Here is a 26,452-nt window from a genome sequence, read left to right as displayed (position 1 = left end):
GGTGTTTTGGATTAAGACCTTGACATAAACACAAACACATCTACATCTACACAACAACAACAACAACAAAGTGACTTTCAAGTAGAGTTCAAGGTAAAATTTTAGGCACAAGTGACTGAGACAACAACAAGCCTAGATACACTCTAGGAAAAGAGTATTAGCCCAGGTATGCCCCAGAATTGTGAAAACAATGCCACAGCACATCTGGAATCATCTGTATGACTAATAGTACAGTCTATTATTACAGAAAGGTTATAAAAATCTATGGGCCTCACACCATGTGTAATATGGACAATATAGCAGACTTGTAAGAATGTTTGCTTCTGCATTTCCTGGTTTAGGAAGAGAGGTAGGAAGGGTCTAAGATGTCTTATGCCTGTTAGTGATTCTCTATGTACTTGGTTTAGTACTGGTCTCTTGGTCTCTTCTTAGGCAAAAGAGAAGTGGTCAAAAGTTAACAATCTCATAGGCTGAAGATGGAACCCATTCAAAATCTTGTTCAAGTCCTCAGCGAATTATCTTCCTTTTTGAGAATTAAGTCAGGTAGTCTCATATCTTGTTGTGAGGAACCATAAATTCATAAAAATATGGAGGGTCATTTTCTCTGATTCAAAAATTCTTGGTTTGGGGGCAATTAACATGAATCTCTGAAATCCTACCCTCTGCATGGGCATTTAAGACCCAGGAGCCACATTTAGCCCAGGGCATTGCCCTGGTTCCATAAAACAATTTCTAAACCAACAGACATTTGCTGGAGCACCTTACCCAAGTCCAACAGTCATTCTAGTTTATAAAGAAGTAAATCTGTGTTAGCACATACAAATATATTGGCTAACAGCATAATTGGCCCACACAGTTATGTATGAGAAAGAAAAGAGCATAAAATAAGGCTGCTGCCTTCGAAGTACAAAGCAGGCTGAGTAGGTGCCAGGGTATCGGTAGCACCCGGACAGCTCAGCAGCAAGTGCAGAAGTGGAGGGAAGTTTGGATGTATAAAGTACTGAGGGAGACCCACAGGGGTGTCTGAAGACACCCAGAACATGCTAGAAGGAAGTAGTAATGGCTAAATCTAGAACGAGGATTAGCGAGGGTCAGTGTTAAGCTAAGGAATGAATAAACACATTTGAATTTCTCCCTAATTTAGGGGAAAGACTGGGGGAGAAAGGAATCGTAAACAACCCAATTGGGAAGAACTGAGAGTGTGATAACAGAGACGTGTTAAGGGTTATTAGGGACAGTAAAAACGAAAAAGAGAAAGTCGGGGTGATGATTATTAAGAACTACAGCTGAGAGGAGGGTCTTGCAGGGGTAATAAAGGGAGAAGGGTGTGAAGTAAGGGTCAGCATTGTCGGGGTCAACTATGGGAAGACTGCAGACGTCAGCGGCAAAGAAAAGGAGACGGCACAGGGTTAGGGCGTGGCCCAGAAAAGGAATGGCTCAATTAGTGGGCCGTGGGGTGAAAAGGAGAAGGGTGGGGAAGAGCTTTGCTGACAGCAGCTCTCAGATGGTGCCTACAGGGTTAAAACTCAGGGGCGGCGAGAAGAGGCAGAACTCGGTTTCCAGGGTAACGGCTCCGACAGTTCCGGCAGCGCAGGTTTGTACCACTGTGCAGCGCGCGAGGGGGGGGGAGCGCGAAGGGAGGAGGGCCTCGCGAAGGAGCCTCGGAGCCGAGGGTACGTCCCGGACGCTACCAACCGCGCGGCCCGCCTGCTCGCCCCGGGGTCTACGCCGAGCCGCTTTCAGGCCTCCCGGCCGCCGCGTCTTCCGCACCGGGCTGGCAGCTCTCAACTGCCCGCGGTTGGCGCGGGGTTAGAAACGAACGCCCGGTGGCCCGAAGTGGCCTCCTGGTCCCCCCGCCTGGACGGCGGAGTGCGGGCGGCCCGGGCTGGGAGGTTTGAAAAGCGGGCGAGAGACAAAGGCAGCAGGAAGCCTCTACGGCACCCGGAACCGGTGCGCGCAGCCCCCGGATCCCTTCGCGGCCCGCCGGCCTGGAGCGGCGGCGGCTGTGGCAGTGGCAGTGGCAGTGGCAGGAAGCGGAGGATGCGGCAGGGGGCGTGGGAGCGGCGGCGGCGCGGGCGGAGTGGCGCGGCCCGAGTGCGGCGTGGTTAGACCCCAGGCGGCGGCGGCCCGACCGGCTCGGGAGTGAGTGAAGGGCACCTACCCCGCCCGGGATGTGAGGACCGAGCGGAGCCCGGGGCGGGGGGAGGGAAGGGAAGGGAGGTGAAGCCGGCAGGAAGGAAGGAAGGACGGACGGACCAGGAGGAGGAGGAGCGGCGGCGGAGGCCGGAGCCGGAAGGCGGGGAGGGGCCGTCCGTTGGGCCCCAGGCGGCGGCGGCCAGAGCCAACTGCTCTCGTCGCCTCCTCCCCCCGGCTCCGCGGAGGGGGGAGGAGGAAGATGGAGACCCACATCTCATGCTTGTTCCCCGAGCTACTGGCTATGATCTTCGGCTACCTGGACGTCCGGGACAAGGGGCGCGCGGCGCAGGTGTGCACGGCCTGGCGGGACGCCGCCTACCACAAGTCGGTGTGGCGGGGGGTGGAGGCCAAGCTGCACCTGCGCCGGGCCAACCCGTCGCTGTTCCCCAGCCTGCAGGCCCGGGGCATCCGCCGGGTGCAGATCCTGAGCCTCCGCCGCAGCCTCAGCTACGTGATCCAGGGCATGGCCAACATCGAGAGTCTCAACCTGAGCGGCTGCTACAACCTCACCGACAACGGACTGGGCCACGCGTTTGTGCAAGAGATCAGCTCCCTGCGAGCTCTCAACCTCAGCCTCTGCAAGCAGATCACCGACAGCAGCCTGGGCCGCATAGCCCAGTACCTCAAGGGCCTGGAGGTGCTGGAGCTGGGGGGCTGCAGCAACATCACCAACACCGGACTCCTGCTCATCGCCTGGGGCCTGCAGCGCCTCAAGAGCCTTAATCTTCGCAGCTGCCGCCACCTCTCGGATGTGGGCATCGGGCACCTGGCCGGCATGACGCGCAGCGCGGCAGAGGGCTGCCTGGGCCTGGAGCAGCTCACGCTGCAGGACTGCCAGAAGCTCACCGATCTTTCTTTAAAGCACATTTCTCGGGGGTTGACGGGCCTGAGGCTCCTCAACCTCAGCTTCTGCGGAGGCATCTCGGACGCCGGCCTCTTGCACCTGTCGCACATGGGCAGCCTCCGCAGCCTTAACCTGCGTTCCTGCGACAACATTAGTGACACGGGCATCATGCATCTGGCTATGGGCAGCCTGCGCCTCTCGGGGCTGGATGTGTCGTTCTGTGACAAAGTAGGGGACCAGAGTCTGGCTTACATAGCGCAGGGGCTGGATGGCCTCAAGTCTCTCTCCCTCTGCTCCTGCCACATCAGCGATGATGGCATCAACCGCATGGTGCGGCAAATGCATGGGCTGCGCACGCTCAACATTGGGCAGTGTGTGCGCATCACCGACAAGGGCCTGGAGCTGATTGCTGAACACCTGAGCCAGCTCACTGGCATAGACCTGTATGGCTGTACCCGAATCACCAAGCGCGGCCTGGAGCGCATCACACAGCTGCCCTGCCTCAAGGTACTCAACTTGGGACTCTGGCAGATGACGGACAGTGAGAAGGTCAGGTGAGGGAGGCAGCACCAACTCCCCTTGCCCCGCCCTGTTCATCCTCCTGTCACCACCATCCTCCCTCCCCTCTCACTCCACATGCACACGTATCCGTAGATCACTGCAGTGGATGAGATGGGACAGTGACATGGAGCCTCAGGCTCATTTTCTCCTCCCTCCTCTAGCACCCCTGCCCACTACATGACCATTCATTGCTTCTGGGGTTCCTCTGCTACCCCTGAGGTACTCCCATCTCTTTTCCCTGAGGATAGGAGAGGGACTGGGCTACTTACCCATCCACTTCTCTCCACTGGGGAGTGGAGGGGCCGATTGAGCTACTGTATCCCCACTGTGTTGCATTTGAAAATGGGGGTGGGGGTGGGGAGTAAACTAGTCCTTTCAGCCCTGGGGAGTTGAGGAAAATGTCTGCCTTCACTTAAGCTTTCATTTGAATACTGTGATCTGGTTTTTATTTTGAAATGTATGAAAGCAAACCCAACTACAACGGCCTTTTCACCCTTCTTCCACTTCGTAACTAATCCCAGTCTCTTCTCATCATTTCTCTTTTTACAGTACTCTGCTAACTCATGCTCATTTCACTTTTATCGTTTTTCTTTTTGGGAAGAAATTTGGAATCATGGTTCTTTTTTTCTGCTGAATATATTCTATATATATTATATATATATAAATACTATATTTATATATATATACATATGTCTGGCTACCTCGTTTTAGTTTACTTTTTTCTCTGAAGCCCTGGAATTCTACAAGAGAGATATTTTGAGACTAAAACATTTTTGTGCCTAGACTGGAAAGATGCTCATTGGGTTTGTACGTCTTTTTTATTTTGGCTTCTTCCCCAACCCCGTCCATGGAGTATGTCCCGTGTCCACATTTTGGCTGTATTTTTCTCCTTGTCCATTGGGATTTGAGGGCCCAACCATGTTCCTAAATCTTGACTTAATTTATAGCACAAATGTGTGGGAGAAATGAGTTGGAAGTGTTTTGTTTGTTTGTTTGTTTGAGATGCAGATTGTCTTGAAAATTATTATTATATATGCAAATTTGCCCTACCCGCACCCTCTTCCAACTTTCCCCACAAAAAAGGTCACACAGTGAGGTTTCCTGTTGGAAGCAGAGGAGCAGAGTTGGCCTCCAGAGCCCCTGGGGCTGTACTGTGAAGGGGAGGACGGAAATTCATGTCTTATCTCTGTTCTGTTAATAAAATGGGAATTTGTGGGTTTTAAAAAGTTGTTTCTAAATGGAGGAGTAGATGACTTTATTTTGGTGGGGGTTGGGACTTGTGGCTTTAAAAAAATCGCTTTTCAGTGGGATGTATATTTTTGTTGGATTTTTTTGTTTATTTTTTGTTTTAGAATCCTCCACAGCAACATTCGAGACCATGGAGTTAAAGAAACCCAGAGACCTTTATCAATTAATTGTACTGTTTGTGAATTTGTATAAATAATAACAAAGATCCTCTTAAAACGTTTATATTCTTACAGTAAAAGGTTAAACTGATATTTATATAATAAAAGAGGAAATATGAAGTATGTTTTTGAAAAAAAAACAAAAAAACAAAGAACAAACAAACAAGCCAAACCTTGTTATCTGTGAATTATTTTGAATGCAGAATGTGTTTGGGTGTGTGCCCAAGTCGGAGGTGCTTCCCATGCGCCTTGCAGAGAGAGGAGATGGGCTGCCTGCGCCCTGCGTGCTGTGCGTGTGCTCACAGTTTAAGATTCATTCTGTGCGAGGCTTACTACCAAATGTTTTGTTGCTAGAAATGTGGCTAGATAGCAGATTCCTGTAATTTCTGGTTTCTAGCTATCAAAAAAAAAAAAGGAAATTTAAAGGAATTGAACAAAATGAAGCTTTTTTAAAAACCAGATTTGTAAGAGTCACAATTTCCCCAGGGTAGTCAATTTTTCTTTGGGTGGAAATGACATCTAGGGGGTAATGTTCAAAAAACAAGTCATGAGATATGGAAGCAGGGGAGAAAGATGCCGTTTCTTTCCACTCTGAGTGGGTGTGGGGAGGATGTGAAATGGTGAAGGCTAGAGGGAACTGAAGCCATTGTTCAGAAAAGTTGAAAGAGGGCTGTCCTTGCTCGAGGCCGGCTGGCTCAGTCATGCATACTGGATCTTCCTGTGAGGGAGGGTCCTTGTGGAGAGGAGGAGGGCAGTCCAACCCCTCTTTTTAACATTCTCCTCCAGGCCTGGCTGTGTTTGAGCACTTTCTGGGGGATGGGGAGGTTGGCCAGGAGTTTTCGAACATTTGCATTTTAAGCACTTCCAACTCGGAGGGTGATGGTTCTTAGCCTGAATTTCAGGGCAGATAAATGAATACCAACAATTCTAGCAAAGCATTCCCTTTGATAGACAATAACTAAAAAATCTGGCACCCTGTGGTTAGGCTTTGGAAGCAAGAGTAAAACTGCTCAAACAGTGAAGTAATTCATATTCCTGAGTTCACACAGGTCTTTCATAGCTGCTTCTGAGATTTTTGTTTTTTTAAATGAAAAATACTGATCCTAGCAACAGGTGATAAAGAGTATTATAATACTTTCCTGGAGAGCTAGAACTGAGGTTTCTCTGAGGATAAGATTCTTTTGTACAATATCCCAAGCTTTCTGCTTGAGCATATCACAAAAGCTGCATTGTTCCTTTTTGGAGAGCTATCATAATTGGGTCTAATTGAGCCTGACACTAGATCCATCTTCCTTTTCTTTAGGGAAGGTGTGGATCTCTTTCTTCCCTCTTAGGTTACAGTACTTATCGCCTAGGGGAAAATGTGTGAACCCTATTCAGAAGTAGGGACTTTGAATTAGGGTCAGCTTTCTAATTCAGCATTTGACACTACTACGCATGAAGGTTACACAAACTACGTTCTTAGACTGTTTTTTCTTCTTCCAGGAGACTGCCTGGCTGTTGAGATTCAGTTGATAAAAATTTGAGCACCTCTTAAGTCCTAGGCTCCGAGGTCAGTCTTCATTTTAATACACAAAATAATCCAACTATAACTGGAAGGCTTTTATGCTTCTCTCTGTTTGGTTTTTACTTTAAAGGTGAAATACAACCTTAACTAAAGGCTGGTAAATTAGTGTTTTGAAAGTTAAAGATCATGGGCCTAGTGTCCTCATCCTGAACTGGGCATATCTGGAGCATCTCTGGAAAAGGTAAATAAACCACTTAACTTTCATTGGTCAAGGTTAACTTCTTGTCTCTCAACCTTTTTGCATAGAAGGAAAGGAATAGGTGTGCTTTGCATGGTACTTGTAAATGTTACCTTTAATCCTTAAAGCAACCTGCTGAAACAGGTATCTTGTTTTCCAGATACAGCATATTGCTCCCCTTAAGTTGCCCCCACCACTAGCTGAGGGGAGTTAGAACTCAAATCAGGTCCATTTCTGAAGTTCAGCTCCCTTTTTGCTCTATGAGGTTATGTTACTCATCATACCTTAGCTTCCAGGAAGGCAACCTCCCAGGAGTGGAAGCTGTTTTAAGCAGTGTGGACGAGGTTGTGCTGCAGGGGGCTCTACTTCAAAGGGCACAGGGGCAGGTTCAACCTCCACCATACCTACAAACGTGGAAAATGCTTTTAAAGAATAGAAGTACTGAAGAGAATGAGTAGATACATAGTTTGTGGGTGGTACGAAACTTTAAAGTCACTTAAGGGCAACTTAGAATACCAAAAAAATCTAGTTCAGGTATTTGCTGAAACTTCAGAACTGAAAAACCAAAACAGGAAGTCTGTAAACTTTATCATCTAAAAGTAATAAACCTCAAGAGAAACTCTTTGGGTTGAAGTTAAAGACAGGGCTCCACATGCCTTTCTTTCCTCATTGGGCAGTAGCCTTGCAAGGTCTGTACTGAAAAGATTATTTACAAATGAAACTGTGGGGTTCAGATAGTTTCTCAGCCCCTGAGGACCAAGGTCAGCCTCTAGCTAAGAGAGCTGAGCATTGCTGTGTAATTCTCCCTGCTGTGGACTCCTTCCTGCTGAATTCCTCAGCCCTGAGGAAGGGGAGGTCCCACTTGATTGATTCCACATTTGGCAGCAGCGACAAGGATGCTTGTCTAACGTACATCCTTAAATAGTTAAGGAAACTCATGCTGATCCTATTCTTTGATTTTAATCAAACAAGGGTCTGAAAAAGCAAATGTTCCTTTTAATGGAGTTTCTTTCCAAAGGTAAGAACTTTTTCTTTATCAAGGACATATGATATGTAAATTGAGGCCTGGCCTTTCCTCAAACCCAGCTGCTTCCTGCAGTGGTTACTAGATAGATGCTGGTCTTGGGACAGAAGTGAAAACCCTTTCAACTTCAGGCTTAGAGAATTTGAATTCATGTTTTCAAAAGGGTAATGGTAGTGGCCTCCAGGGACCACTGTGTTTCCAAAGTATAACAGCCTTTTGAGTAAAAGATCAGATCTGTGAAACAAAACCAAGACCTCCTGTAGCTTCTGACAACCAGCCCTTCCCAGACCCTGAAGGGAGAGCCCCTGGCCTCTGTCCTCAGATGCTCTGCTGTGGAAGGGGCTGCTTTGAGTCCTCCAGCAGCGGACCTCTGCAGTCTTTCTCTTCCCTGCTTCAGACATTTTACAAAGTTAATTCCATCCCTTTAGTAGAGGGCAAGACCTACATTTTGTGCCACTGTGAACCCCTGAGGAGTCAGGGATGCGGCTTTTTGATTAAATAATGTGTGTCATGGGTAAAGCACAGGATTTGACATTGAAAAGCTACATTCAAACCTAAGCAAATGCTTAGGCCACACATTTATCTCATTTTTATCAATGGACTTGTTCAAAGCAAACGAAATTTGCTCACTACTTTTGCTACTTAGGTAGCAAACGAAATTTTTTGAAAAAGTGAATGTTAAACAGATGAGACATTCACACTTGGATCAGTGCCAACTATTAATAATTCAGACCTTATCAAAGGTAAGTGCACAGCAGGGCAGACCATATACTTTCAGGTCTTGGATAGAAAAGGGATATTTCTAGGCAATTGATAAACTTAAATGGTCAGTTTCAGTCTACTGCAGGGATTGCTCTGATTCTGCCTGGTGGGGTTGCCTGCACCAACCCAGCACACTGGCACTCTGTAAAGCCAGGTCTTCCAGTTAGGGTGCGTGAGACAGAAAGCTCAAGATCTTAATTGCATAGCACTAGAGTTGGATATGTTTAGCATCCCCCCAAATAAAGACAAGTTTTTATTATCTCACTACTTTTCCACTTTGAAAGACAAAATGCCACATATTCTTGAACATGTGATTTATTTGTGACAAGTAGAAAGGAGTCTCGATTACAAAGGAGAAGAATGAGGTCCCCAGCAGCAAAGAAACCCAAGTGAGACAGCATCAGGGATGTGAACATGGCTTCCTGGAAGAATTTAGTCCTAACACAGTGGTCAGTTTCCCTTCTCAAAATTTCTGTTTTCCCACGTCTGGCAGATATTGTACATGTAAGTTTCATAAATGAAGAAAGACGCTTGACAAGGGTGAAAAGACCCGCGTAGGTGACAAGATGAGTCAGCCTCAGAACCAGGGCTGCTCCAGGCTTTAATGACCATGTCAGAGAGTGACCAACATGCAGGGAGCTCTTTGATCTTCCCTTGAGACATTGCAAAGCACTGCCCTGATCCCTCACTTTAGAGAAGTGCTTAACCAGAGCATACTTTCTTTGGGAGTGTAAAAAAAAAAAAAAAAAAAACTCTGAATGGTGAAGGTTATTACTATTTCTTTTTTCTTAAATGATTTTATTTATTTTTAGAGGGAGGGGAAAGGAGAGAGAAAAAGGGGGAGAGAAACACCAATGTGTGGTTGCCTCTTGCACACCCCCAACTGGGGACCTGGTGCACAGTCCAGGCATGTGCCCTGACTGGGAATCGAACCTGCGATCTTTCAGTTCAAAGGCCTGCACTCAATCCACTGTGCCACACCAGCCAGGGCACTATTTAATAAGCATTAAATTATGCAAACTCAAGATATATTTTGCAAGTATTATATACTGGGTTATTCAACAAGCAAAAAAGCCAGTAAGTTGGTAAATGGGCTATAAGGTCCCCAAGTAGCTAGTAGTGTCAAATCTCATCTGTTAATGTTCAAAGTACATGAGCCAGTTTCCAAAACACTTGCTTTGTCACAAATAGTAATGTGAAGTACAAATACTGGAAGTCTGTGCTTGTAATAGCCTTGAACCTAAGAACTTACACACACTTAACACATTTACAAATGTCTGTCACACAATCCTTTAATAAAGTAGAATCAGGTTGTGGGAACACTAGCTATTTTCATGCAAGGATAAAAAGGCTAGACTTCACAGATGTTTTAGTCACAAATCCCACTTGTCTAGAAGAAAAAGGGTCTATTTTGTTAATATCAGGCAATCCCTTACATTTATTACTCCTCAATTTACGTAATCCACACTCCAGAAGGGCCAGGCCCAGCACACAGCTGTCTGTCAATAATTATGACTCATATCATGGATCCAAGTTCATGGAATCAGGGTGTGAGAAAATAGATCTTTGAGGCCAGATTAATTTTTAAAATAAGTAGTGTGGAATTACTTAGTATGGCTTGGAGATCATTGTTTTCATCTAAAAAGAATATGAATGTTTACTACAAGCATCCATAATGTTCATCCTTCCAGGTAAATCTTTACCTCAAACTAGCATTTGTGCACATTTGTGGAAGAAGAGCTGCCTGCTTCCAGTCTGCTTTTTTGAGACATGGTCTCTGAACAGGGAGAAACCAAAAAGAAAAAGTCCTGTCATTCCTATAGAATCTTTAGTAAAAAATAACCAACAATAAAATTGGATAGACAAGTAAAGTAATGGAGGAATTACAATAGTTAAACCTCTCAAATTTTTAATGTTCTTAGATGCCTTCCATTTTTACTTCAGTGTGTTAAACCTTAGCTTCACAGTTCAAAAGCCCACTGCTGTGAACTCTCCCCCACCAAAAAACAACCAGTAGGTGCGACTTAAGCAAAAAATATGAAAATGATGAAGTTAAAATGACAATTTCCCAGTTCTAGTTCACTTCAAAGTCACAGATTTAGACTGTTTGAGGAAAAACTGAATGGCCAGGTTCTGTGGTCCCCCGAGCTTCATCAAGCTTGCAACTTGCTGTTGAAGAAAGAAAAGAGAGCCTTCAAATTTTCTGAGCCTGTGACGGGGATGACTGGCTCTCCCAGCCCTAGCTGATGTCTGTGCACTTGAGCCAGATGCCCTGCCATTGTGCGCAGAGTCAAATGGCAACAATCAGAACAGCAGGACCCAGAGGCAGGCAGCTGGCCTATCCTTTCCCCACACACGCGGGCCTCATTTTCAGCGGAGTCACAAGAGGAACTGCAGAAACCAGCTACAGGAAGCGTGGCAGGATCTCGGCACACAGCCTCCTCCTCACTGCTCACTTTAGAAATAAAAACGTGTACATGCAAGTTAGGACCCAGCGGCCAGACACTATATTGAGAGGCAGGGGTGGAAAGTCAGTTTAGTCTCCTGGATTGTTCCTTAACCTCCCCATTCCCCCTGAAAACAAAACAAAACAAAAAAAAACTTTTTGACCCACTCACACAATTCACGCTCCCCACTGTGATGCAGCTATTAATCAGTATTAGGGAGCTGTAAGTCCCACCTGGTGTTTTTCTTTACCTCAAAGTTATTAAGATGATTTAGGATCCACTATAAGGAAGAAAATGTACAGTTAATGCAAAACTCTAGATATTTGTTTCCCAATGTGGAAGATGGAAAGTGAAAAAAAAAATGAATATTTATTCACAAAGTTTGCAAACCCTATGTTTTGTCAGCAGGTGGCAGCATTGTCTGTGAGTTCCATTGGGGAAGGAACCACACCTTCCTCCCCTGTCACAACTGCCCTCTGGTCACCTCCCATCCCTTTCCCACCCCCCACACCCCCAGAAATAATTTCTCCAGGGTGTTAAGAGTTGACAAAAGAGGAATTTCATGTCACCAAAAAGATGAACCGGAATATTAAAGTATCAGTTAAAACTACTCAAAGGAACCTAGGTGCTGAGCACTTTGTTTTTGTAGCAAGTTAACAGATACGACCTCTTCACAGTGTCCGGGTTTAGCTAGCAGCTCTGCTTTGGGTGGTGGTGGGAATGAAACACCAGCTTCTCTTTTCTCTTACAGACTGTCCCACACAAATCCTGTTAGATTGCCATGTTTGGGAAACAGGAGAGAACAAATGGGGGAAAGTTTTACAATCGTACCTGAAGATAGAAATTTTAACAGCAAGAGCAAAAGTACTAGTTCATAAAAAAAAATCAGAAAGTATTGTCTGTGATGAAAAATTCTAGAGATCTTCTGAGAAAAAAACAAGGAAAGGCCCAGGGGCTCTTGCCCTCTGCAGCCTGTCCTGGGGAACCAAAGTGTGCATCTGAAGGACAGTTGGTACCAATGTGGAATACAAATGGGAAGGTAGAAGGTGGGAATCCCCTGTGGCTTCTTCTACAAGCTGTATTAGCGGGATGAGGCACAGGTCATTAGCTAAGTGACACAAAAGTCATTTTTGGTTACAGGATGAGAGAAATTAAAGGGAAAGCTTCTGGAACTCAGGGTCCAGACAAGAAGCAGATTACCGTTGCTGGCACCACTCATGAAGGTCTTATAAAAGCAGACAATCTCCCAGGGTGCTTTATGGACACCCTTGCTGAACTATGCCATTGTTAGTGACCATACCAAATAAGCACAGACTCAGGGAACACAACCCAAATAAAGAAAAGAGGAGGCGGGAGAGAGAAGGAGACCATGCATCTATCACTCCACACAAAGCTGAGGAGGAAAAAGCACTGGGCAGGCTGAGGAGCCAGAATGACAAAGACACGGCATGAAATTAAGTGGCTGGAGGAACCATTACCAACCAGCAGTTCCTAAAAGTAGTCCGCAGGATGAACCAGAAGGGTTACTCTTTGATTTGCTCCAAGAACAGCTTTCCTGGGCTAGCACATGCCTTTAAGAAGACGGGCCCTCTTTCTTTAGTTGTTTGAATCTGACCTCAGACAAAAATTTCAACCAGACCTCCAGGCTGGCCTGCGGTGAACCTATGACTGAGGGCCTGGATGATCGGTAATGGCCCCACAGACCAAACATCCTGCTCAGGTGCTGCACTGCTCTGCCCTCCTCAGCCACCAGGTCCCCAGTGCACTCCTGGCGTCACAGCGAATGCTGTGTTTGATCCACTACCCCATTTTCACAGGGAACAGGCACGGACGACATGTCTACAGGGAGGAACAGAAAGCAAGTGTTTCCAGGGCAGGCTGCTGGGTGACATCCCTCACACAAAGTGGGCTCCAGCAGCCTCAACACCGCCCACCAGCCCCACACCCATCCTGGCCACAAAGACACAACTGACAGCTCTTGTTCTCGAAAGAACACAAGAGATTCTGTTTTAGGTGATGTTCCCCAGAGCCTCACCCTGGCGCACAATCACAAATTCACAGGGCCAGAATCCTTTGCACACTCGGCAGCCACTGCTGCTGCTTTCCTGACCTTCCTCTGTCCTCTTAGTCCCACCCCCCCAAAAATAAAGGCGTCCATATGGTCAACCATTTGCTTTGACAGTAACCAGCATGGCCACTTCCTGGGTTCTTGATTTTCTATTGCCCCGTGTGTGGAGACTGCGGAGGGGCATGGAGAGGGTTGCAGTGGGGGGATTCCAGGTGATGTGGATGCACACGACCCATAGTGAAGCAAGTCTTGGGCCTCTTGCACACCACCAAGCAGGTATCATGCGTTACCTTGCAATTCTCCCTGATCTGGGTTGCCTTCCACTTGATGGCCCCGAGTTGAAGCTCCATGTACCATTCTCAAGCCCATTTGTTCCCACGCCTGTGTCCACTCGCACTTCTGCACCTGCCAATAACTTGCGGGGAAACTAAGGCACTTGAGTGCAAGTGGCTGCAAACACCTTCCCACCCTCCCACTAGTGCCTAAAACAAGCCTGCTAATGCTAATCTACCCCTTCACTTGCAGCTCAACAGCTTTTCTCCTTTAAGCCCCTGATAATGGTTTTACTAAAATCCCTTTTTGATGGAAAAAAATCCCAGCTGGACATTTCAGGCCTCTGCACAATATACAAGTCTGCAGGTCCTTTCCCTGCCTCACAAAGGCCTCTAATCAAGTGGAAAATGTGCTGGAGGCCAGAGGTTTGGGTCTGCAATTACTTTTTAAGGGATTACTAGTGAAGAGCAGGGGGCAGTGAGGGCCTCCCTCACGCTTTGTTTTCTATTCGGTCCTGCTTTTAGACATATTGAGCTAGTGGTAGCCATCTAGATCTCCGGCACAGGAGCCTCGTTCCCTCCTTCTCTGGTGAAAGGATGTCACCTGTGAACATCATCACTTCAGAAGGGTTTAGAGAGTTTGGGAGCAATGTGCAGGTCCCATTCTGACCTTACTTAAGCCCGTATTTGGAAAACCACTATGGAAGAGGATCTGTGTGTGGGGAGAGCACCCATTCATTAGCTCCTCATGCCGTTCTGCATGCAGAGGGGAGAGTTCGCACTGTGTCCATACACTGCTAAGATTGAGAGCCTTCCCGGGGCTTTCCAGGCTGGGGAGGGTAAAAGGTCATGTCCCCAATCTTGCCACATATCCTTCATTTTATTTGTACACATTGACCCTTCCCCTCAACACTGAGCAAATATCCATGAAAGTCCTAATGCAAAACACAGATAAAAATATAAAATAATAACCATTTTTAATTACCCTATTTGGAATCTTTATTTAAAAATGTGCACTACAGGAGGGAGTCTGTCTTCTCCATCTATCTTGAAGGACCTTCTCTGATGTCATTTATACACAAATGTTCATGAAGGATTAACTGATAAAGATGAACATTTCAGGTTGGCCCTAAGTTCTAATTCTATTTCCGCATAGGAGACTGCTCATCCTTCTAAAGCTAGCTGGTTAGTGGTGTATGCAAATACTCAGTAAAAAGGAAATGATCACAAATTCCTAAACTCATTCTGGAATGACCAGAGATTAGGCAGATAAACTCTGAAAGTTACAAGTCAGCATATATTTCAAAATAAATACCAGGCTGGATGATAATTTTCAGGTCCTTTCTTCAGAGTCCCTAAAATACCTTTGGCCAAAAACAAACAAAAACCCAAACCCCTCCCCGCCAAAACCAACTGAAGTCTGCTTTCATGAGTACAAATACCTTATTGACATATTTGCCTTAATTTTTCAGTTCTCTCTCAGAAGAACCTTAAATTTACAATTGGAAGCTATATGGAGAGAAGCACAATTATTACATTTACTATATTGCATTTAATACTTAATGCAGACATCATGCTAGTATTTTACTATGCTGACCTTCATACTCCTTTCCAGTGTGTTTTCAGAGGGGATCATCTAGTTTCCCCAAAGAAAGCAAGGGAGGGTGGAGCCCTCAGAGTCCTCCTCCCGAATGGGGACAGTGAGGTTGCTAACTGACTTCTGCTGGTTGTCAAAGTGTTGTGACAGCTTTCTCCAGGAGTGAATAAGCTCTCTCTACCCTAGATGAAGACGGACTTCTTTAGAGAGGTGAAGTGAAACGTTCAAGAGCATCAAAGGAGACAGTGGCCTATCTCTAAAGCAGAGCCTAAGGGGCCTGGCTTGAGATAAGTCTGCCTTGTAGGGAGAGTTGTTCTGAGCTTCTCTCCCAGACAAGCTTCCTGAATTGCTGCTCAGAATACCTATTCCTGTGCGTGGCTGATCACAATTATTTTGGTGTTCATTAATATTCTTATACTTTTCTACTCTTTTAATAAACTACATTGAACAAAATACCAGTTGTTTTAGAAGTTGCTCTTCCTACCAACAACTTGGGGATGAGTAAAAGAGCAACTTGGAAATAATAATTTAATAAAATAGTGGTAACGATGCATCTCAGATTTTTCAGAGCAGTGGAGAAAATTTTAGTACTTTGGAATGTAAACATCTTGCAAACTCATTTGATCATATAGGCATCTAAAAACCAGCTTAAGACCAACTTCCTTAATTTTCTATTCAAAAAACAAGGTGAACATATTTTGAATTAAGTACTAAGTATGGGCTTTCAAATTAAGAAAATCTTATTCAAGGTCTAAAGCAAAAAAGAAATTATATCTTGAGGTTGAAACATTATCAGTCCAAAGTTCACTGTGTCTAACTGGCATACCTGAAATCGCTGGGAAATGCCCATGAGTCCACAGAGAGCACCTGCAATATTATGTCTCCAGACTGCACCAAGTAGGGTCTCGTACAGGCAGAAAGGGAGCCTTACTTCTCAGTGGTATTTTTCTAGCTCCTTCTCTCGTGCTCTTGGTAACCAAAGGCTACACATAACTCCTGCTCAAATTGTCTCTGCTGTATTGCTTCATATTTCTGAAATTCTCCCTGTTCACTCATCATGTATGTGCTTATCATCTGGATGACCTAACTCTCTAAACCACCGTCTCCATGCCTAACAATCTCCCGTCAGCACAGGCAGGCTCTGTGGGAATGGCTGCACTGCTGACTCGGGCTCTCTGCTCCACTGCTCTGCCCTCCGACCCACCCTCAGCACCTCCTGACCTTCCACACATGTGGAGGCCAGGTGAGAGAGAATCATTACTGTATTTGGTTGGCTATCTCTACACCACAATTTTAAAATATAATTTTTACTAAGATGTGCCTGCCTATGTAAGGCCATCCTTAAAAGTGATACATAAATCCTTATTTTGTTTTAATCCTTATTAAAAACAATTGTCCAGAATAGAAAAATTTGGATGACAAGGCAAAACTGCCCATCAATCCTCATGTAATGCCACTTCCCTCCCCTGGGATGACCCAGGTGACAGAGCGGGCTGGATCCATTTGGGCCCCACTCCAGCTTTCAGAGTGGCCAACAGTGGTGACAAACGGCTCAAATTTGGGTCTGACAGAGAATCATCTTATTAATTTGTATGAGATCTTTAAATTGAGCACTTGTCAGCACAGGTTAAGCCCTGACTGAATCTCTGATAATCAGGGAACATTAAGAATCTCTCTCCCCAGGTCTCCTGCATAAGAGCCTCTTCAAGTTCTTCTCTGAGAACCATTATGAGTTTATCTACATGGTGCTGACGGCCAAGTGGCAGGGCTGATAAAGCTTGTGCCTGGCTGTATCAATCATAGTGCTAAAACCCCTTTAAGAGCCTATAAAAATGTGAACAAATATTCCTTTTGACCGACCCATACAACCCTCATTCACAATCACAAAATCCTGGTTTATTGGAATTGACAGCTAACTAACAGTTACAATGCTAGAGTTTATGAGTGACTTTTTAAAAGCACAAATTAATGTGGACTCAAGGCTGTCTTTCACTCAGTAAATATCTATTTGGCATATATTACAGGCTGGAATCCCATGCCCAGGGCCGGGGACACAGAGTAACGTCTCACACTACTTGTGGAGGGAGGTTTCCTGAATGGGACAGAAGGCAGTGGGGCTTCCCTGGGACCTGCTGCCAACCACAGCCTGATGTGCCTGTGCTGTAGCCTGTGGCCCAGATGTGCCCACGGGCATGCGTCCCATGTGTGTTCATTAGGAGGAAAATAAAAGACAAGTGGGGGTTGCTGTTTCACAGAGTTCTCTGTGCAGGGGGAACCAGCCGGTGGTGGATAAGGAGGCAAAACTGAGGTCTGTATAAACACAGCACTAAGCTCCTTCACTTCCCCGGAGGGTGACGGCCGCTCCCACTCCATGCCTGAACTGCTGGCCTCTGGGTCTCTCCCCAGCCCCTCTCACCAGTTCCAACCAGATTTCAGTGGTACAAAAATACCGAGTGAGAGGCCAAACAAGCACCCAACAGCTTGCACTGCCCCCACCCCACCCCAGTCCCTGGGACTGTCGCCTGCCTTTTGTGGGTCAGCTTAGTCTGCCTGGACTTTATCAGCATAGCACAGACTGGAAAGTTTGTAAGGAGGGTCAAGCCAAGGCAGGTCCTTGACCTAGATGACTATGGGGGTGGGCAAAAGTAGCTTTACGTCGTGAGTATGCACGTTTATTCTTGCATTATAACTGATTAATTATTGTGTTATTCATCTGTATTAAAAGTGTACATCTACTTTTGCCCTCCCCTGCATCTGAATTATTTTCTGCTTCATCTCCAGGAATTCTGTTTTATTAGAGAAAGGGTCTGTGAGAATAAAAGGAAATATTTAAGGTTTCCTTCTCCTGTTCGAAGCCAGTTCAATATGAACAGAAACAAGTTGGGCTGTGTCAAGGCACCACATACAATTTGCCACAAGCCTCTCAGCATGAGCACAGGCACCCATGCCGGCGGCCCTCACAGCAAGGGAAGGGCTCCCGAGCTGCTGCTTCAGGACAGGACCTTTTCCACCCCAGATCCTGCAAAGGAGAAAATTCATGCCCAACCCGCACACCACTCTGTCATGATGCCCCGGGGCCCAAGCACAGACAGTTCTCCAGAAACACTGCCACTGGGACGGCAGCCCCATCACTCAGCTCTGGCGGCCCGTGGAAACTGATTACACACACTCCACTCACTGTGTTTCTCCCGAGAAACCACCAGGCACCTTCGTACGCTCCCACAACTGTCAGCTCCAGACCCCGACACAGAGCACGGACAGGTGCCAACTGCCACTCCAGGGACGAGGGTCGCAGCGTGCTGGGGTGGAGAAGGTGACTGGGACCCCAGACAGTCCTACTGAGCATTAGAGTGGAGGCTGCATGCACAGCATCCTCACCGGCCAATGAGGAGGGCTTCTTCCTCAAAGGGCCCCGAGTGCACAGCGTCAGTAGTTATTCAAAGTACCATTAACTGCAGGCATACACAAAGATCTATGCTTATGGCTGGAATATTCAGGACAGAGACAGAGATGTAGATAGGGCGGAAGGAAGGAAATGAAAAGAAAAAAGGAAGGAAGGAAGGAAGGAAGGAAGGAAGGAAGGGAGAAAGGGAAATTCTCTGTTTAACTTTAATCAGCATCTCTTGAGACACTGAACTACTTTCATCTCTAAGTGAAATAAAGAAACCCCAGTGAGCAAAGGAGGATAAAGCTGTGGGGGATGTTTAGTTTTATTTTAATAGAAGTTTTTCCTCCCTTGGGGTTTTGCTTATCTGTCTATATATGTCCACAGAAAATATTATCCTTAAGAGTCCACAGAGTCTGTTCACATTTGTCTGTACAGACTTTCCACTCAGGTGACATCCTTGCACCTTTCCCGTCAGTTCAGGGCCGATGTGTTTACCATTGCCGGCCAGAACGCGGCTCTGAAGTCATCCTCCAGGTCATCAGAGTTGACTTGTAAAAGAAGGCCCCTAATGTGCCCAATGAGCTCCTGCCAACACCTCCCGGGGGCTGTGGCCAGATCCAGTCTCTAAGGAAGGCAGGACTCTGCTGACCGCACGTTGGCGTGACTGTGTCCCCAAAGCTTCCTGCCCACATCCAGCCGGCAGCTCAGGCACAGGGTGGGACGGCCAGGCTGCATGTGGGTTATCATCTCTGTTGCTCTGGGATCTTTGAGACCCTGAATTTCAGATCCCACAGAAGAAGGCTCTAAAGACTCCTTTAGTCGCCCAGCTGGGATGGCCCTTCCCAGCTCTCACTGTCTCTGCCTCCCAAGGTGCTTCCTTTACCAATAGCCTTAACTTACTCCAGCTCCTCATTCACACCGTTTCCCCAGATGGGTCTTTGGCGGGCCTGCATAAGAGTCACCTGCATGCCTGCTAAAAAGGCATTTTGCACTGGGGTGTGTGTGTGTGGGCGGGGGGGTAGTTCCCACACTCCCTACTCTTTCCCAGGAGATTCTAAAATCTAAAAATGTAATCAGGTCATATTGCTATCCTGCTTAAAACCCCCCGCTAGCTTTCTGTATCATAAACAATAAAGTCCCAACTTCTTACAGGAGTGTATGCCTCCGCTGTCCCCAGTTACTCCTCGTTCTCACTCCCTGCCAGTCCTCATCCTTCTAAAGTCCTGCCTTTATTCTGATCATATGTTGTACCCCCAGGCCTAGAAGGCCCTCCCCTCCCTGTCTGATTTGAGAATTTGTCCTTACCCTTCAAGGCCTGGCTCACATCAACTCTGCAAAACCTTCTATTACTTTCTCCGCTGGATCCCCACACATGCCGTGGGGGCTCTGACGTTGGGGCTCTGGGCACTGCACAGTAGCGTTCCTGTGCCTCACACTCCCTTTCCCTAGAAGGGTTCCCAGTTGTGAGTGGTCAGGGCGGCATTCCACTGACAAGTGAAGAAGTCTCTACCAGATGCCCTGCTCTGGTGAATGAAGCTTGCTTCCAGTCCCACAAAGTGTACAGCTTTGTGGGAGAGAGAAATAATTACTAAATAACTTCCATGTGTGGTGAATATTTTGAGTAAAAAAGAATCTAGTACAGGTTGGGGGTGAGGAGCCCAAGTCAAGAGGACCTAGGCTGGTCTAAGGTCAGAGACCGCCTTCCTAGCACTGCTGCTTGCATGCTGGAAAGTTCTGAACACATTTTCTTTTTTTACGTATTTTATTTATTTATTTTTAGAGAAAGGGGAAAGGAAGGAGGAAGAGAGGAAGAGAAACAAGATGTACAAGAAAAATATCAATCAGTTGCCTCTTGCACATACCCCCAACCCTGGGAATCCGGCCCACAACCTAGGCATGTGCCCTGACTGGGAACCGAACTTGCCACCTTTCGGTCTACAGGCCAGTGCTCAATCCACTGAGCCACATCAGCCAGGGCTGAACAAATTTTCTTAAGTGAAATGTCATCCAAACACTGATGATCCTCAAATGTTCAGCCCAGACCTCTGGACACACAGGCCCAACTATTGGACATCTCTTCCCTTTGTCCCACCCAACACATCTAAAACAAAACACCGTCCTTCCAAATCTACTCTCCCTGCCCAAATAAGCTACAGCTAGGTTATGGATGTCCGGTTCCTCCCCTTCTCTCGTTCACCCCATGCCCATCCAGCATATCCCAGCCTGTCAATTCTGCTTTCTAGGTTCTAAGTGCTTTGCCCTCCTCTCCTCCCCCCACAACTGCTCTAGGTCAATCCTCATCACTTTTAAGTTCCAAGAGTGATTTTTCTAATGTATAAATCTAACATATAAATCACTTGCTCAGTCACAATTCTTCAATGGCTCCTTTTTGCCTCTGTGGTTCCTTCCTGGCACACGATGTGTCCTCCTATGGGGAGAAGGCAGGACGCCTGGACTTGGTAGTCCAGTGCAAGGGACTCTGTTAAGTACCAGATGGGCTGAGACCTAAGAACAGTTGAGGCTGCCTGGTGCATCTTGCTAACCAAAAAAGCCAAAAGGTAATGAATAGTGGGTTTTTTTTTAAAGATTTTATTAATTTATTTTTAGAGAGAGAGTAAGGGAGGGAGAAAGAGAGGGAGAGAAACATTAATGTGCAAGAGAAACATCAATCAATTGGTTGCCTCTTGCACACGCCCCAACTAGGGACCAGCTGCAGCCCAGGCATGTGCCCAGACTGGGGATCGAACCGGTGACCCTTTACTTTGTCGCCTTGTAGGGCAATGCTCAACTAACTGAGCCATGCCAGTCAGGGCCATAATGCATATTTTATTTTATATTTTTAAAAATATTGTTGGACTTTTTAAAAGATTTTATTTATTTATATTCAGGGGGAGGGAGAAAGAGAAGGAAACATCAATATGTGAGAGAAATACCCATTGGTTGCCTTTCACATGCCCCCCACTAGGGGGCAACCCAGGCATGTGCCCAGACTGGGAACTGAACCAGTGCCCCTTGGTTCACAGGTGGGCGCTCAGTCCACCTGCCACACCAGCCAGGGCATATTTCATATTTTTAATGACAGCAGTTTGTTGTACATAAATTACATCTCAATAAAGTTGTTATAAATATGTTTCATCCACCAAAACTGCTACATGAATTTGCATTCTCTCACCTGAAATGCTCTGTCACTGACTATCTGCCTGTAAATCTTCCTTTCTTCTTTACTTCTCCAAATCTTTCCTGACTGACCCAGGCAAATCCAGGTGCCATTTCTTTCATGGCCCACAGTGTCAGTCATCCCTCCCCACCCTTGATGAGGAGGTCTCTGAAACCCCCTTGGCAGGTAAGGAAACTCAGACTTACAGAAATACTGGCGTGAGGCAGTGAGGTCTCAAATGACCGAAGTACAGGAACTGTCTTCATTTTGGTAACCCCCACACTCAAGGAAGTGCCTGGTATAGAGCAGGTGTTCAATGAATATCTGAGGAAAATCGGAACAGAAGATACATACTCTTCACATGAGGCTCAAGTGACTCTTACTTGAAGAAGGCAGATGGAGCTATTAATAATGACCCTAAGTGGGGCAGGGTCATCTTGAACTAACCTAAGTGAGAGATCTATTAAAAACACAGATTATTAAAAAGTCACTCTTTGGTAACTGCTGTGTCCCTGTCCCAAGGTAACCATTTCAAAGTCAAAGAAACAACATATCTGATTAGAATATTTCAATTATCCATTTTTCAAGCATTATGCACTTGATGAGCTATGCTGCTTAAGCTTTGCTGGTTAAAAAAGTGTCTCATAACTCCTGCCATACAAATACATGCTTTTGGAGATGCACACAAGTGCAGCAACAACTTAAAACATATGCAAGATTCCAAATAGTGTTTGCAGGACTGTCTAGTCAAGTGATCATGGCAACAACTGACTTTTTAAAAAAATTATATTTTATTCATTATGCTATTACAGTTGTCCTGATTCTTCTCCCTTTGCCCCTCTCCACCCAGCAACCCCACTCCCTTAGGCAGTCCCCGACCATTGTTCGTGGCCATGGGTCCTGCATATAAGTTCTTTGGCTACCCCATTTCCTATACCATACTTTACATACCCATGGCTATTCTGTAACTACTATTTGTACTTCTTAATTCCCTCACCTCTTCACCCATTCCCCCACATCCTCCTCCCACCTGGCAACCATCAAAATGTTCGCCCTATCCATGATTCTGTCTCTGTTCTTGTTTGCTTAGTTTGTTTTTTAGATTCAATTGTTGATAGATATGTATTTATTGCCATTTATTATTCATAGTTTTGATCTTCATTTTCTTAAGTCCCTTCAACATTTCATATAATAATGACTTGATGATGATGAACTCTTTTTCTTTTTTCTTGTCTGGGAAGCTCTTCATCTGTCCTTTGATTCTAAACGATAGCTTTGCTGGATAGAGCAATCTTGGCTGTAGGTCCCTGCTTTTCATGACTTTGAATATATCTTGCCCATACCTTCTTGCCTACAAACTTTCTTTTGAGAAATTATCAGACAGTCTTATGGGAACTCCCCTGTAGGTAACTAATTTCTTTTCTCTTGCTGCTTTTAAGATTTTCTCTTTTTCACCTTTGAAATTTTAATTCTGATGTATCTTGGAGTGAGTCTCTTTGCATCAATCTTGTTTGGGACTCTCTGTGCTTCCTGGACCTGCATGTCTATTTCCTTCACCAAATTAGGGAAGTTTTCTTTCATTATTTTTTTCAAATAGGTTTCCAATTTCTTGGTCCTTCAGTTTTCCTTCTGGAACCCCTAAGATGGGAATGTTGGACCTCTTGAAGTTGTCCCAAAGGTTGCTTATACTGTCCTCATTTTTTTGGATTCTTTTTTTTAATACTTGAGACTTTTAATTTTATTTTTTAAAAGATTTTATTCATTTATTTTTAAAGAGGAGCATGGGAAAAAAAAGAAAGAAAGGGAGAGAAACATCAATGTATGGTTGTCTCTCATGTGTCCCCTACTGGGGACCAGACCTGCAACCCAGGCATGGACCCTGAACTGGGAATCAAACCAGCAACCTTTTGGTTCGCAGGCTGGCACTCAATCCACTGAGCCACACCAGCCAGGTAGATTCTTTTTTCTTTTTGTTGTTCTTATTGTCTTTCTGTTTCCTTATGTTCTAAATCACTGATTTTATTCTAGGCTTCATCCACTACATTTGTTTACCTGTAAATTGTTCTTCATTTCAATTAGTGTATCCTTTGTTTCTGCCTGGATCTTTTTTATACTGTTCAGTTCCTTGAGCATCCTTATAACCAGTGTTTTGAACTCTGCATCTTATAGATTGCTTATCTCCATTTCATTTAGCTCTTTTTCTGGAGTTTTGATCTGCTCTTTCATTTGGCCATGCTTCTTTGTCTCCCAGTTTTGGCAGTCTGCCTGTGTTTGTTTCTATGTATTAGGTAGGTCTGTTTTTGACTCTGTGTCTTGGTAGTGTGGTTTAATGTAGTAGGTGTCCTGTAGGGTCTAGTAGCACAGCCTCCCTAATCACCCAATTTGGGTACTCGAGGTGTGCCCTTCATGTGGGCTAAGTATACTCTTCTCCTGTAGTTGAGCCTTGGTTGCTGTTGGAAATCAGTGGGAGGGATTTACCCAGGCCAGTCAGCAGCAAGGACTGGCTATGACCACTAATCACCAACCTCCACCCTACATAAAGGGTCAGCTGTGCAGAGGCAGGGTGCTGGTGCTCCAACGTGGTCTGTAGCTGTCCACTGGGTATACTGGCCATGAGGTTTCCCAGGTAGTGCAGGCCAAAGTCAGCCCCCACCTGTGTTTTGCCTGGGGCCACCCTGTCTGAGCTCTAAAGCAATCTAAGATGACTGCTATTTGTGCTGGGTTGGAGATTCACAGGTGAGGCCAAGCTGTGAATCTGAGCTGGGTAGTGCTAGTGCTGGGCCTGAGGCTCACTGAGGCCAGCTGTTGCTTGTTTGAGAGGATTTAGAAAGTTGTAAAGCATGAGCCAAGACCAGCCATTCATATAGAAAAGCAGCTTGGGTGAGCCTGCAAATTGTATAGGGTGGAGTCTCTGGGGACTTCCAATGGGGATCAAACAGTGTTAGCCAGGTTAATGGAATCTCAGATATGGCACCAGCCTGCCAGCTCTGTGGTTCTGTGGCTCTGTGGGGGGAAGGGCTCAGAAAAGAGACACTGGCCTCTGCTTGCCTTGATAACAAACACTTCCGTTTCTCCCTGTATATCACTGGTGCCTTTCAAGCTGCTGCCCTGGTGCTGGAGCTTGAGGAGGTGAGCCTGAGTAGGTGAGTCCATGTGTGGGTTTTTTAAAGGGAACTGCTGTGGCTCTAGCAGTTTTTTCCATGGACTCAATCCCTGCTGGTTTTTGTAGCCAGAAGTTGTGGGGACTTATCTTCCTGGCACTGGAACCCTGGGCTGGGGGGCCTCGTGTGGGGCTGGGACTCCTCACTACTGAGATATCCCTCCCAAACTTGTATCTATCACACATAGATGTGGGACCAGCCTGTTTGGCATCTGCACCCCTCCTACCAATCTGGATGGATGTGGTTCCTTTAATTCCATAGTTGACTTCCATTCAACTCAATTTCTGATGGTTCTGAGTGATGATTGTTCTATACTTTGGTAATTTTGATGTGGTTGTGCAAAGCGGCGAGACACATCTGCCTATGCTGCCATCTTGACTGGAAATACAACTGATTATTAATGATAAATGCCACACATGGAAAGGACTATTGACAATAACAGCATATTTACTTTGCCACTGTGTTGCAGCGATCTCTCACCCAGAGGGTAAGAGGGGCTGAGCTATGCAACAGCACTGGCAGTCTGGACTTTGCCCCACCATCGTCACTCCTCCCTCATTACGTACCACCACCACCACCTGGGAGACCACCAACGGGATAAGCATCAAGAGAGACAGTGGAGAATACCATTTGGTCTCCATGCATATCATCAAAGATTTATTGAATATTTAGTGTATGCTCGGGTGAAAACAGGCAAAAATGGCAGAAAATGGGTTCTCTCGTGCTTTCTTCATTTATTAGTCCCTGACCATCCCTTGCCTCACATCTTCTTGAAAAACCAGGTAAAATACTAGATGTAAGCCTCACTATTAGATCCAGGAAACAACAATAGGGAATCATAAAGAGTGAAGTAAATCTCAATTCAGCAAGTACGTTCTGCAAGTGTAGAGCACACAGCTGGTGTTATCCCAAAGCCCCTCACTGCCATTGCTTCAGAGCACAGGAGCTCACGTTCTAACAGCAGATCCTGCATTTCTCTGCAAGCCCTCCTTGCTCATCCTGAAAGGAATTCAACACCAGAATTAATGCTCCCTGGGACAGCCCTCAGCCAATGACTGACAGGAGCTGGCATAGAAGCACTCCAGCCCTTGGAGCATGTGATCTACACCCTGGCTGAGGTCCCCAGGGTATTCAACCCTAATAGCCCCCAGTGGTAACTAGCTTGGCAACCCACCCTTTATTGCCTACCTTCCCTTAACCATCTGCCCCTCCCACCCCTGGACCAGTAGTTCCCTCACCTCACAGATAATCTATACAAACCATTACCCTTTCTTCAACCTGCAAAGGAGAAAAAGATAAGGCAAGACAAAGAGACAGATGAATTTATGTTCTCATTCTTTTGACTTACATACAATCTCCATAAACACCCATACATATACATGCAAAGACAGCACTGTTATGTTAGTATGTGTAGAAAGATGCAGGCATCTTTTCCTTTTCATTCTGTATGAAATTTAATGTATTCTTTACACCCCACACTTTTGAAAATGTTTCTAATATAATTATTATGACTATATTATTAAAGATAATTATTCTTGGTTATTTTTAATATCTCAGGACTATACTTTGTGCTGCCCAGCCCAAAGTGACCTCAAGGAAGCATGCTTTAATTGTATTGATGTATATATGTACTCATGTGTATGTTCATATATATATATACACACACACACATAAAATGATAAGTACCTATTCCCAAGAAAGCAAACAATGTCTACACAGTAATAGCTAGACACACGAGGAATTCACAGCTCCCCAGAGAAAATACATCTGGATGACCTGCCTAGCAATTCCCCCCTGAGATGTAGGAATATCTCCATATTTCAT

General features: G+C 45.7%; 2 protein-coding genes across 6 annotated transcripts in view; one reads left to right on the top strand and one right to left on the bottom strand.

Moving 5' to 3' along the window:
• WNT5B (Wnt family member 5B) overlaps window positions 1–26,452 on the bottom strand; it is a 125,945-nt gene that overhangs the window by 63,494 nt on the left and 35,999 nt on the right. Inside the window, exon 2 of one of the 3 annotated variants that reach the window (XM_045830443.1) lies at window positions 21,674–21,791. The exons of 1 other annotated variant lie outside the window; for it this stretch is intronic. In XM_045830443.1, the coding sequence (XP_045686399.1) occupies window positions 21,674–21,733 (60 nt within the window). In that variant the 5' untranslated portion in view covers window positions 21,734–21,791. Of the gene's footprint in view, window positions 1–21,673; window positions 21,792–26,452 lie in introns of those variants that run through there. One more of the 3 variants, XM_045830446.1, reaches the window with a different exon arrangement.
• Window positions 1,612–25,308, top strand: FBXL14 (F-box and leucine rich repeat protein 14). Of its 3 annotated transcripts, none has more exons than XM_045830440.1 (2): window positions 1,612–3,547; window positions 25,098–25,308. In XM_045830440.1, exons 1-2 carry the CDS (start codon window positions 2,396–2,398, stop codon window positions 25,227–25,229), a joined length of 1,284 nt encoding a protein of 427 aa, XP_045686396.1. In that variant the 5' UTR covers window positions 1,612–2,395; the 3' UTR covers window positions 25,230–25,308. The 3 variants fall into 3 exon arrangements, with proteins under 3 accessions (XP_045686396.1, XP_045686398.1, XP_045686397.1); XM_045830442.1 differs by lacking the exon at window positions 25,098–25,308 and adding an exon at window positions 6,493–6,537 and having other exon boundaries at window positions 1,613–3,547; XM_045830441.1 differs by lacking the exon at window positions 25,098–25,308 and adding an exon at window positions 4,954–5,466 and having other exon boundaries at window positions 1,613–3,547.

Source organism: Phyllostomus hastatus, unplaced genomic scaffold (assembly GCF_019186645.2).
Source record: "Phyllostomus hastatus isolate PE091 unplaced genomic scaffold, TTU_PhHast_1.1 phas_contig_152, whole genome shotgun sequence".
In the NCBI taxonomy this organism is placed as follows: Eukaryota; Metazoa; Chordata; class Mammalia; order Chiroptera; family Phyllostomidae; genus Phyllostomus; species Phyllostomus hastatus.
Note: the sequence above shows the minus strand (reverse complement) of the source record. Positions and strands in the feature narration are given on the sequence as shown.

What these genes read in the sequence shown, in the direction of transcription:
- FBXL14 (XM_045830440.1), top strand. Translation starts at nt 2,396, where the DNA reads ATGGAGACCCACATCTCATGCTTGTTCCCCGAGCTACTGGCTATGATC. An exon ending in CACAGCTGCCCTGCCTCAAG is followed by an intron (nt 3,548 to 25,097) that starts GTACTCAACTTG and finishes ACTGTGTTGCAG; the next exon opens with CGATCTCTCACCCAGAGGGT.